Source organism: Pelodiscus sinensis, chromosome 4 (assembly GCF_052426305.1).
Source record: "Pelodiscus sinensis isolate ZL-2025 chromosome 4, ASM5242630v1, whole genome shotgun sequence".
In the NCBI taxonomy this organism is placed as follows: domain Eukaryota; kingdom Metazoa; phylum Chordata; order Testudines; family Trionychidae; genus Pelodiscus; species Pelodiscus sinensis.
The window spans coordinates 15,172,542-15,185,813 of record NC_143055.1 but is presented as its reverse complement, the minus strand read 5'-3'; the positions used below and the strand labels follow the sequence as shown (position 1 = coordinate 15,185,813).

Here is a 13,272-nt window from a genome sequence, read left to right as displayed (position 1 = left end):
AGTAGACCAGAAATAATTATTTTGAGGGGCTGTTAAATGCTTTAAAATTTACCTTGATTAATTTTTTTATTGAGTTTATTTGTTTTGAGTTAATCACTTGGCTTAACTGCCATTAATTGACAGACCTAATGATTTATCACATACCCCTGTGACCAAAATCACTCCCTTTGTTTCTTGAAGGAGGGGTCTGCTGATATTTTCCATGGTTCTTGCTTCAGGTGGGAAGCCACTCTTTTATGGTCTTTCTTAGGTATCCTCCAACACTCACTGTCATTGGTGTGGGTTTATTTTTTGTTGTTTTTCTTTTGACTCCTCTGTACCATCCAATGTTTATCCATGTTTGTATTAAATACGTCTTCTATTTCAGCATCTGAAGGGGTAATTCTGAAAGATTAAAAAAAAAATCACTTCAGTTCTGAGTTCCTAGTAAGTCCAGTATCATAGCAAACTAGGGATGGAAGTCGGCAGCCTCTCATGGGACCAAAAGCTGCAGGTGGCGGGGAGAAGCGGGGGGGAAAGGAGGGCAGGCTGTTGGCTCTCCTACCCGCTCCTGTGGGTGTTAACAGTTAACCAGTTAAACTTAACAGGATTTTACAGCCTATAGCAAACTGTGCACGTGTTAACTGTTTATATAAGAAAAATCAGTCAAGACTTCAGCATGAAATCCTAATAAAATAAGGAGAAGCTTCAACAACTTGATTTTGATTTGAATCCCATAAAGTAAAGTAAAAAGTGGCATGCTGTGTGCTGGAAAATATTTCAATAATCGCTACTGTCAGCTTTTTAGTCTTCGGCCATTTTTTATCTCTGTGCAGTACAGATGGAGTGCTCTCCAGATGTTAAGACCCATCTATTTCACTTACATAGTAGAGTGCCAACCCAGTGCTGTGCAATTCAGGAAACTCTCCTGGCAGGAATTCTAGCACTATAAATTAATGGAGATTGAATTTTTTTTGCATAAAATTTCATTCTTGATCTTCAGAATAACACGTGCAGATCACCTTCCATTTCTAGGATGACCAGTCAGTAAGACAGCATTGGTCATGTGAGTCATTCTTAGGCCTGGAGTATAGGATAAACAGTTGGCTACACAGAAGAAGACAAGGTCATGTATTAAAAGTTCTGCAATAGTCCCCACACAAGTGTGCACAGGAAAGGCTCTGACACAATAAGAATTACTTATTTTCTTTGGAGCCAGGGTGGTTGTGATATCAAAGTTAGAAAGCTTTAATTTGTATTGAAGCTGTTGTCACTTCAACAACCTTTTGCACATGTCTTGTATTAAGATTAAAGTGAAGCCAACATTAGGGTGTTGAGAACACATTGAATTTGAGTAGAACAAGTACAGAAGAGGTGTGGGGAGGGAGAAAGGGGGGTGGGAATGAAGTAGATGAAAACCAAGGGAGGAACAACAGAAGGGAGAGAATTGGAAAAAGACATGTAATAAATGAATGCATGTCTTAGTAATATGCATGCTATCAGATGATACACACATTCAGATTTGTGTTAAAAATAAATAAAAATGCCAGTGATGTTGTGCTGCAAAAAGAAATAGAAAAGCAATAAGCAAGGGAAAGAAGAGAACCCTAAAGCATACAAAACATGAATGTAGATCAATTCTGGAAAAAAAGGGGGTGTGACACAAAAAAAAAAATAGTCACGAATTGAAAGAAGATTGCAAAATACATTAAACTAAATAAAACAAAAGTGCAAAATAATGGCTAGCAAAGGAGATTGGTGGGATGTCCAAATGGTGGCAAAGAAAATATATTGATTGAAAAAATCCATATATGAAATTAATTGAATCTTTTTGCTCAGATTTCCCAAAGAGCAGGATGCATGCAGGATAGGGGCCAAAAAAAGATGCAGAATCCACATCAGATTAGGGATTTAAGTGACTAGTTGAGTAGTGTCTCAACAAGTCACTTACTAGTCACTTGCTGACAGAGGCAGCAAGAGGGGGAGCAAGAGCCGGTGCTGAGGGAGCTGTCTTAAAAGCTGGGTCCCCCTAGCACAGTCTCCGTGGGAGCCAGGGGAGGCAGAAGTGCAGCAGTGGAGACCAGGCGAGAGCCAGGAATCAGCTGTACAGCTTTTAATACATTTAAAAGGCAGGGCAACAGCAGGGTTAGCTCCTGGGGAAATTTCATCGATTAGTTGATTAAACACAATTTAACATCCCTACTCCAGATCTCATTAAATTCAAAGGAAAGATACCATTTAATTCAGTGGGAGCAGATTAGTATCATATTTTACAGGGGAGAGAGTTAGCAGTACAGTAAGGAGCCGAGATTATCCCAAAAACTGGCGTTCAAGAATCTGATACAGCACCAATTGAAATCATTTGGGAATCTCTCCCATTTTCTATGGTTAATGTTGCCATAAGCTGGAAGAACTAAAGTATAATTGTAACTTGATGAATGCATGAAATCCAAGCAAATATACTGAAGGAAGTGGGTAGAGAAAGCAGTAGTCAGATGTATTTAACTTTTCCTTTAGAAACATTGGAAATGACAAGAGATGGAAAATGTGCTATGTATATTTAAGGAGGAATTTGAGCACAAAAGAGGTAAATAAAAGGCTGTGATGAAATTCTGGTTCCAGTCAAGTTCAGAGCAAAGCTCCCATTGGCTGCAAGGGAGGGATGATTTCATCACAGTTTTTCAGAGGTGCTTGTTTGCTATTATTGGGGAAGGATCATAGAATCATAGAATAATAGGACTGGAAGGGATGCAGGAAGGATGCAGGAAGAAGAGGTCAAACACCGCAAGAAGACAACTGCAGTATTGAATGCCAGAGTATGGATAAAGGTTTTTGCAATTTGTCAAGGATTGACTTTAGAGATGATGCAGGTAAAACAATGACAGGATTTAGCAAGCAATTGGATGTGAGAGAGAGAGGATAAAATGACACAGAGATTTATAACCTATGTCATTTATACTGCATAGTATACTTATATGATTTAGTAAACATGATATATATGTTTCATTTTGTGTTGTATTTTCTACCCACTCACTAGGTCGTATTCCAGACAGCCTGAAAAACTGTGTTAACAAAGATCATTTGACTGCAGCTACACACTGGGCCAGCATGGATCCAGGAGTTGTCCATCCAGAGCTTAATGGTGCTGCATACAGGTAAAGATACTTCCGTAGAAAAAGTTTGGAACAGCATAGTTTGTATGTGCAAGTGAAGCAGTCCTGACTGAACTGATTGCAGCTAGTGGACGTTCATGTTCATTTTACTGAAGATAATAATATGCAGGGCTCGACAAATAATACAATCTACTCGCCCGTGGCAAGTAGATTGCAGCCTGGAAGAGCTGGGTTCGGGCAATCTGCGCATGTGCAGATTGCCGGACAGCGTGGCTGGCGAGGGGGCTTGCCGCGGTTCGGCGAGCCCTGATAATATGGCTGTAAGCCACAGCAGGATTACTTTAATAAGCTATTGGCACACATCTTAGTTGCTTTCAGCCCCCAAGATGTGTACAGAAAGTTCACAAATGCATTTTGTATTGCTATTCTAAAATGAATATGCAAAAAGCGTTGTCTTGATTGCACATTTCATTTATTATTAAAATATTCATTGTAAAGCATTTTTGGACTCCTCAATATAGCTCCCAGTTTTAAGAAAAAGTTCATAGTACATTGATGAACTAGGCCGAAGTTTCTACATACCCTTTCACTACTATTTGGAATATATTGATTTTTTGCTTATCTTATGTCTTGTGTATGTTCCTGGAACTGTTTGACTGGATTTTTTTTCCTATTTCTTAACCTGCTATGCCTTAACAGTGGCTATTCATGGCTCATGCCATTTACTTTTATAAAGAGTAGATGCCCAATCTTGCAGCTCCTAGTTCAGATTTTTTACTATCAGTTGGGCTAAAAGTGGTTTACAAGGCCACAAAACTGCTGCTGAAAAACATTGTCTTGAGGGATGGAGCTGTTCAAAATAGTCATTCTTTTCCTCCTGTCCTTCACTTTTTTCCTCATTTTCCCCAGCGTCCTTTCCTCTTAGCATTTTCCCTCACTCAAAATGAGTTAAGGCATGGGGGGGAGAAGAGGAGGTATGTGTCAGTCAGTAAAGAAGCCCTAGATGTGGCAGTGCACAGGGGGTCCGACGTAAGGTGTGGCTGGGCTGGTTCCTTTCCCGAGAAGGGTCCGGACATAAAACTTTTTACAGGATCAAAGCTTTAACATGTTTTTAATTGGAGTAATAGGAGCACAAAACAAAATGTCATTTCACAGTTTGTTTCAGTTCAATCAAACAAATTGTATCAAGAATATTTTAGGAATAGAAAAATAGAGTTTATACATTTTTTTTTCAAAAGCACAGTAAAAATTAATGTTTTATAACTGCATTTGCCAATTTAATAGGAAAATGTATAGTATTTCCATAAATACAAATAGCTTTTGCATTTAGTTAAGATTTGCTATGCTTACTAGAGAGGCCAATACTACTGAGTGGTCGATGAGAAGAAAGTACTGAAGAATTTCTAAATTTGGACGAAGGTTTCTGAAATAACTTGATAAACTGCATCTGTACAAACCCTTGTAGAATATTCTTTAACAAATGCCAGTGGGAACAATTTTGTGGTGATATAAAAACATATGAATTTAAAGCTGAGGCCTTATGAAAGAATAAATTTCAATAACAGTACTTGCTAGTATTAATTCCCATTGTGCCTTAAACACAAAAGTTTAATTGATGGTTTGAAACAAGTATTTCCATCTTATCTTCTGTTTCCAGTATGAGACTTTCATTTGGCTAGTGGAGCTGTGCAGTCTTTTGCTAGGAGCATGATTTTTCAGATGTGTTAAAAGCCATATGGATAAGAATTTGGAGGATCATTATATATGTAAAATGCAAATATCCGTTTTGGTGGACTAAAACTAGCAAGGATATTAAGTTCTGGAAATATCATTATTTGAGTAGTGATAAGGAATAAAATTCCTAAGTGAATCAAATATGTTATGATCACAAGCAATCACGAACTGAACAGAATCTAGATCAAATGTTTTTTTGAAAATGACAATATCCTGCAGAAAAGAAACCTTTCACTGATTGTGTGCTCAACATGGATAGCCAGTCTGTTAAGGTCAGGCAAACAGGACTGTAGTTACTCTTTCAGAAGTAAAGATTGATTAGGTTCCTGAAAAGTTTGACCAGAAATGGGAAGGAACTGATATGTAATTTTCTGAATTCTTGGATAAAGTAGAGGCATACACTACTTCTGTATTCTGGTATATTCGTTATTGGACTATTATTAAATAATACACCTCTGTTTACTGAGACACAGAGTGCAAGATATAGCCTGATACATAGACCTGATGACATGACCCAGGTAGACACAGAGATAATGCAGTTTGCACAGTGCTGTCTGCCTTCAGACATGTACAAACGAGACTAGCATAGCCATACTTTCGATATTACTGTTATCTATCCTGGAAGAAATTATACAATGAACAGCATATTAATGAGTGATTCACACATGTTGCCTGGAAGAGACCGTCATTACTTGGGTTGTAAAACTCTTTGGGAGAGAGATATTCTCTTGTCATGTTTGTACAACACTTATCAGAATGGGGCTGAGGCTTATAGGTGCTACTACAATGTAAATAATAATAAAGTGGATTAAACTGAAAATGAATGCACAGCTGTCTGTTAATCCAAGCTCAGAAGAATATAGATTTTTTTTTAAAAAAAATAAAGTGCGGGGAGGGTGTGGCGCGGGGAACGAAGCAGATTTACAAAGGAGAAATCAGCTACATCTTGGTTCTCCTTGGGCAATTAGATTAGTTTGATACAGTTACGTGGCTCATTTTTTGACTTATTGATAGAGCCCTGCAAATCCACAGATACCCACTTTAAATCCACAGGTTTCTGCAGCTCATTGTTGTGGATGCGGATATGGATACAAATTTTGCACCTAGAACCCTACAGATTTGCAGATATCTGCTTTGTATCCATGAATAGCCGCATCCTCAGATATGGATGTGGGTGTCCGTGGCACATTTTTGTGGATACAGAATTTTGTATTTGTGCAGAGTTCTACTTATTGATGTTGGAGGTGAAGTGTTGGGAGAGAGGGACTGCAAGGCACTGTGTAGAATGCATCTGCTGGTTCAAGTATCAGAGGGAATGAAACAGTGAAGCAAAGAGGTCTGGCAATGCCAGATTCATATATAAAAAGACCCCTGAATGTACCTGGCCTTTAAAAGTAAGATTGATTAAAAAGTTGAAATAACATTGATGTAGTGGTATCAGTGAAAATCAAGCATCAAGAGGTAGAATTTATCAACAAATCATGGTAAAATAAATGGGGAGGTACAAGTGCAGTATTAGTGAGTCAAGATGTGGCATCACAATTTTTGGTTGATAAAACACACAGTTTATATTCAGGATAAAAAGGGTAACTGTCTGAGTCTTGGACATTAGATTAAAAGGACACTTTTTTCTGGTAAAAGGGATTGAAGGTCAGAATGTGAATCACAACAAAGTTCATTACTAGTATTAATTAAGATTACGGTGCAAACATTAGTGGTGGTATCATCTCGTAGGCAATGCATTATTTTTTCATAGTTTGAAACTGATCCAGTTCATCATAAAGCTGTGATTTTTAGATTCCTGAGTCCCATGGTTTAAATGGGGGAGGCTGTCTGGAAGGAAATTCTCTATGAAGAGAATGCAGCTTTGGAATTCGCTCTTTCCCTGTTGGAGTCCAAATTTATGGACCATGTGGGCATGTTGTCAAGCAGTGCTATTTCCATGGGTATTTGAGGACTGGACAGATTGTGAGAGATTGATGGTTGGAAGCTGAAAAATTTATGTTGCAAGGGTTGCTGAGTTGTGTTCTTTTAATTTGAGAATTATTGTCCTTTTGTGACATATTTTAATTGTTGTACAAAACACAGTTGAAAAACCCGTTTCAAAATTAACTGTGAATAAATAAAACAGCGCCCAATTTAAAGTACTGTATTCATTGGCATTGAAGCAAATTTGATTAATAAGATTCAAATTGAAGAACTGAAAATAGGAACTAATTTCATTTGCAATTGCCAATTAATTCTGGGGAAAAACCTCTCTGGAGGGGCAGAATTACACAGGAAGATTTATATATGAGCACTTGCAGAATTCCACAGGAGATAACTCTGTAGAGAATGGATGTGGAATGAGGAATTAAATTCATTTGCCTCCAAATCAACAGATGTGCCAACATTAGGAGCAGCATTATCATCCATGGGAGCTGGCATCAGTGTGACAAGGCCAATAGGTAACTTCCTGGCCTGCAGTGACCTCCTCAAAAGCCATGCAGAGCTCTTGTTTAATGGTGTTTGTGAGAGGGATCCTCCATGAGATTCAAGTGGTGAAGTAGAAAAGCTGCTTCCATTCTGCTCCCCTGCCTCTGAATTTGCTGGCCGTTGGAGCCAATTTCCATCTTGATAGTCTCTGCATGTGAAGGAGTCTTTTCAGAAAACAACAAGGCATCCTGTGGCACCTTACGGACTAACACATTTACTAAGTCATGAGCGTTTCTGGGTAACACCCACTTCATTAGATGAATTGGAGTGGAGTTTACAGAGGCATGGGTAAATATAAGGACTTTGTATCCCCAAAAGATAAATGGTCACAAATGAGACATAAACCTGTAGGGGAGCACTTTAATCTCTCTGGACATTCAGTAATGGATTTAAAAGTAGCCATCCTTCCACAAAAGCATTTCAAAACCCGACTACAAAGGGAGACAGCTGAATTGGAATTCATTTGCAAATTCAGTACAATCAATTTAGGATTGAATAATTATCTTAACTGGTTTGCATATTACAAAGGTAATTTCCCTTCTCTTTATATCTATATTTCCATATTCGCTGGTATGAATTTGCCGCTTCCACCCTGACTTGATTAGCATCATTTACACATGTATCATGCCGCTGTAAACTCTACTCCAGTTCATCTGATGAAGTGGGTTTTACCCATGAAAACATATGCCCTAATAAATATGTTAGTCTCTAAGGTGCCACCAGACTCCTTTTGGTTTTTGCAGATACAGACTTAACATGGCTACCCCTCTGAGTCTTTTGGGAAAGTAACATGGAAGCGTTTGATTTCCGAAAAGCTGGCTGACACCTGAGGCATGGTGCGCTGCCCAAAGGTATTTGGTTTGGAAATCTGTCATGACTGGGAAGTCATCTGCAGAATTCTCAGTGATACTTTAAAAACGTTCAATGGGCTCTGGTTGTAATTCCTGCCATGGAAGTCTAGTTGAATAATAGGGTAGCAGGTTACACTACTACAGTAAATAGCAGTCTAAGCCTATGTGCTAGAGACCTGAGTGGCACAGTGGTCCCCACGCAGCTTCAATGCTATGAGATCTCGTGTGAAGCCACCCTATGCCAATGGAAGAGAGTTCTCCTGTTGACATAATTGAACCAACTTCTGCAAGTGGTGATAGCTGTGTCATTAAGAGAAACTCACCTGCTAACACACTACTATGCACGTTACCATTTATGCCAGCGAAACTTGTGTCATTTGGGGATGTTTTTGCAGACCCCTGGGTGACAGAACTTTTGCCGACATGAGTGGAAGTGTAGATTATGGCCTAAAGCTTTTAAAATAAACACTCATTAGCGCTAATGGGTGAACAAAACACCTGTTGAAGACGACAAAAGAAAAATGTACATTTTTATGAATAGAGTGGGGAGACAGATCCAGGTTAAAATAAATGGCTGATATCAGATAACCCCTAAAAGTGAATTTCAGGCATTTGGCTGAAGATTACTTTTTTTTGTAGGGGGAGGGGGCAATATCACAAAAGAAGATAGGCCGTTGTTTAAATGTCAGCAGCACAGAACACTGGTGTTAATTAGCACTCTCAGAATCTACAGACCACGAGCTTTAGATTTTCCATTTTCTGTGGCTTAGTAATTTCAAAGCCACTGTAAAATCAAAATGAAAATGTTATGCTCTTCGAAACCCTTACAATATTTAGACCTTGATGCTTGCCCAAAATGAGTGACAAAAGCAAAGAATTGTTCACGGTTCTTTATTTGTGACCCCTCCTCCCCCCAGCACTCCCACCCTTATTTTTTCCGCACAAGCAAGTTTGAAGTTCAAAAAACAACTCCAGTGTTTAGGGTCTGCTTTTGCAGTTCTTACCCTTATGAATAGTTCTATTGGCTTAAATGAGACTACTCACGGCTTGAAGTATTCTACTGTGTTTTATAGCAGTCCTAGCTGTCTAAGCTCAGACGTTTATTTTTTTTTTTTCAGATTCACAGGATCTTGAAACCAACTCATCTGATTTCAGAACTTTTCAAAATAATCCTTTGGTGTGCTGCATTCCCAGAGTAGAAATTCAGAAAAAGCCAGGAGGGAAGGAAAATAGGGAACTAATGGTCCAATACCGCACCCAGTGAAGTCACTTACTAAGTTCGACTTCTGGGCACCCGATTTTACAAATTCAAAGTTCCGTGTCCTCACTATGGGGAAGAATTGAATGTCGTCTGAGGCAAGCTTTCTTAATGTGGACATGCTGCCTTGGACTCAGAGTCCCAGGAAGCGCTCTGGGGATCTCTGGGAGGCCTCCCAGTGGCCAGTTAGTTCAAATTAGCAGCACTAGAACATCCACACTAATGTTATTTCAGACTTACAAGTTCAGAATTAGCATTATTTCTAGTGCAAGCAGGACTACAGAGTTTGAATTCCGCTGCCCCTTATTTCGGAATAACAAACTTGGTAGTGTGGACACATTGCTCACAAATTTGACCTTGTGGGGCTAATTTCAGACTAAGGTCCTAGTGCAGACCAGGACCCAGTGACTGTGGAGGGCCATAATGAATCTTTCAGTTAAGATTTTTGCTATGTACGTTGTCATTCATGCTGTCAGATGAACCAACAAACTAGGATTTGAAGGAATTGGCAAATTCGCATTTCTAATCTGGTTAAACATTGATTGCCTTGAGAACACATGGATGTGCTGTGGTCGTTTTGAGCCTTACGTATGCGAAACAAAAATGTTTGCTGTTCTCTTTGAAGATGCCAGGTGGGCTTTCCTATTAGCCATTTCTGAGTTTTAATTGTTCTCATTTTTCTCTATTAGCAGGTATCCCCCAGGTGTTGTAAGCGTGGCTCCAGCTGGCATACCCACAGCAGTAGAAGGAATAGTTCCCAACCCCATGTCTTTATCACACGGCCTCCCTACTGTGGCCCATCCTCCACATGCTCCATCCCCCGGCCAAACTGTCAAACCAGAAGCTGATAGAGACCACCCAAGTGACCAATTGTAGCCTAAAAAAACAGCATTCCCAACATTGGAGATTTCAACTTCAGAGAGTGTGTGGAAAAAATCTGGATTTTTGAATAAAGGCAAAACCATGAACTTACAGGAGGAGACAATAATTGTTTTAGAAACTGGTCCAATATACAGTATAAAAGGAAAAGGTGGGAGACGAAAAGAAGATTTGGAAACTTTTTTTCCTCCGTATAAATTGTAGTTTGTCCCTGTCCAGTGGACTGATCACTGTTTCTGTGTACTATGGGTTCTTTGTTAAGCAAGAGAAGTTAGTAGTTAATTATATCATGAATGTACTTGTCTGTGTACAGTTTTTAGAACATTAAAAAGGTTTGTTTTGCTTAGCTGTCAACAAGGAAAAAACACATAAGGGAGGCATTCAACAAACCAGTTTAAAATCCTTTTTTTTATATGTTAAAACATGCCCAAAAATGAGGCAGTTGGCAGACTTCTCAGGACAATGAATTTTTCCCATTTTTCTTTCTACGCCACACAGTGCATTGTTTTTTCTACCTGCTTGTCTTATTTTTTAGAATGATTTAGTAAACAAAGAAAAAACAGTTTCTCCTTATTTTGGCATGAATTCCCTTATTTCAAAATGAAGACAACATTGCAAAGAGATTTTGAAGGGAAAAAAAGGTTTTGTATAAACAAGCATTGTGCTTTTTGTCACCAGTTAAAGTATATATTATTGGTGGTTTGCAAAAAAGGCACTAGACTACTGAAAAAGTAGCAGCATTTCATTGCCTACATTGATTCCTTCCTGGTAATGTGGTAGGCTAGCAATATTTTTGGTTAAAATCATGTTTGTGACTGTAACCATTTGTATGAATTATTTTAAAGAAATAAAAATCCCAGACAAATACCAGATGTGTAAAAAATTTTTATTTCTAGTAACTGTTTATTCAACTTTTATTAGGTTTCTTAGATGTAATTTTTAAAAGGACGCTGTCAAGTATTTCATTTCTAGCTTTACTTTGCTTTCCGTTGTTTGTAATACCCTCTTGGAAGCTTGAAAAATAAAAAATTATTTCCATACCATTTTTCCCCTTTCCATTTCATAAATGTTGATCTTTTTCCTGTGTTTCCAATGAAGTTTGAAATTAAGATATAGCTTTTGATTTACTTCCTTATTTTGTGCACCAGCATCATCAGCTACAGTATGGTAACAATATTTATTATGCTGTTGAAAGGGCAAAGGGGGCACAACAGTAACAGATTAATAAACTTCTTTTGTGGAAGTTCTCCATAATCACTGTGTGGTGTTTGGTTTATTTTGTTCTATGATCCTGGAAAGATGTTGGATGACACAATTATATTGAATACCCTGGCGATATTTCCTTCTGCTTTAAGGTATACTGGATTTTGAGCGGAGCCATTTGGCATTTATTTTGATACAATTTTCAGGTGTCCTCTTCGCTTGTATGTTTCTGTTTTTAGCTCCTGCAGGAAGCAAACCCAGAATGATGGGAATCTTAAAAGCAATCTTTCTAATCCACATCAGTTTTATTTGTGGAGCCTTATTTTCTACAAACATCTAAGAGCATAAGAATGATTACTGTGGGTGAGAACAGAGATCCATCTTGCCCCGTGTACTGTGTTCTGACAGTGTCCAGGTGCCCCAGAAGAAATGAACAGAACAAGTAATCAAGTGTCCATCCCCTGTCATCCATTTCTAACTTTTGGCAAACTGTGGCTAGGGACACCATCCCTGCCCAGCCTGGCTAATAGCCATCAACAGATCTATTCTCCATGAATTTTTCTATAGGCTGAACCTCTCTTAACCGGGATTCTCTGGTCCAGCAACATCCATGGTCCAGCGTGGATGTTGTAGGACCAAAGAGTCCCAGTGGAGGGTCATCAGTAAGGATCCCTGTGGGGCCAGAAGGGCAGAGGGTAATGGGCTGCCCGCAGGGAGCTGATAGTGGGGCAGCCCACCATGGGGCTGCCCAGCGGGGTTGGGAGCCCCAGTATGTGGCTGCCTGGAGTCCCAGTGCTTGGTTGCCCAGAGGGCAGCGAGGCCAACAGGAGGTGGGGAGCAGGCTGGGTCAGGGGGACTGGTGGCAGGGGTCCAAAAATGACCCTCCCCTGGTCTGGCAAAATCCCTCATCTGGGACCAGTCAGGTCCGGAGGGTTCTGAACTAGGGAGGTCAAACCTGTAGTTCTTTTATGAACCCATTTTTCCCTTCATGACATCCTCTGGCAAGGAGATCCACAGATTGATTCTGTCTCATGTGAAAAAATACTTTGTTTTAACCCTGCTGCCTATTAATTTAATTTGGTGAGCCCTAGTTCTTGTGTTATGAGAAGGAATAAATAATACTTTATTTGCTGCTCCACACCAGTCATGATTTTGTATGCCTCTGTCATATTCCCCCATAGTTGTCTATTTTCCAAGCTAAAATGTCCCAATCCTCTTAATCTCTCCTCATATGGCAGTCATTTTATACTCCTAATTCACATTATTCAAGATGCGGAATACCATGAATTCATATAGAAGAAATGATATTTTTATTTGATTATCCCTTTCTTAATGATTCCCAACTTTCTGTTCACACTTTTGAGTGCTGCAGCACATTGAGTGGATGTTTTCCAAGAACTATCCACAACGCTGATGAGAGAAAATTAAAAGGCTGAAAGTGAAATCCTGGTCCCCTTGAAGTGAGCTGAAGTTTTGCTTTTGAATTCAGTTAGGCCAGGATTTGACTTGGATTGTTTACATTTCTATTCTCTCACAAGAAAGCACAGAGGTAATACTGCGATGTGAGTAGGATTTTGGTTTTAGAATCCAATACCTCATGTTCAGGTATAATCTTTGTCAATCTCCAAGTGTTGCTTGACCATTCAGGAAAATTAAGTAAATATGTAACCTTTGGGGGCAGTAAATCGCAGACAGGCCCATTCAGGGCGATGACCTTGGAATGTCAAGATTTACTCTTATCTCCCTCCTCCATGGGTCATGTGTTTTGATGTAGTTTAGA

At 39.2% G+C, this 13,272-nt stretch overlaps 1 protein-coding gene across 6 annotated transcripts in view; it reads left to right on the top strand.

The window, feature by feature from the left end:
- Positions 1 to 11,543, top strand: part of CTBP1 (C-terminal binding protein 1) — an 87,137-nt gene extending 75,594 nt beyond the window's left edge. For all 6 annotated transcript variants that reach the window (XM_006111636.5, XM_006111639.5, XM_006111640.5 and 3 more), the window contains 2 exons: positions 3,017 to 3,134; positions 10,100 to 11,543. In XM_006111636.5, coding sequence (XP_006111698.1) covers positions 3,017 to 3,134; positions 10,100 to 10,286 — 305 coding nt within the window. In that variant the 3' untranslated portion in view covers positions 10,287 to 11,543. The remainder of the gene's footprint in view (positions 1 to 3,016; positions 3,135 to 10,099) is intronic.
- Positions 11,544 to 13,272: the final 1,729 nt, after the last annotated feature.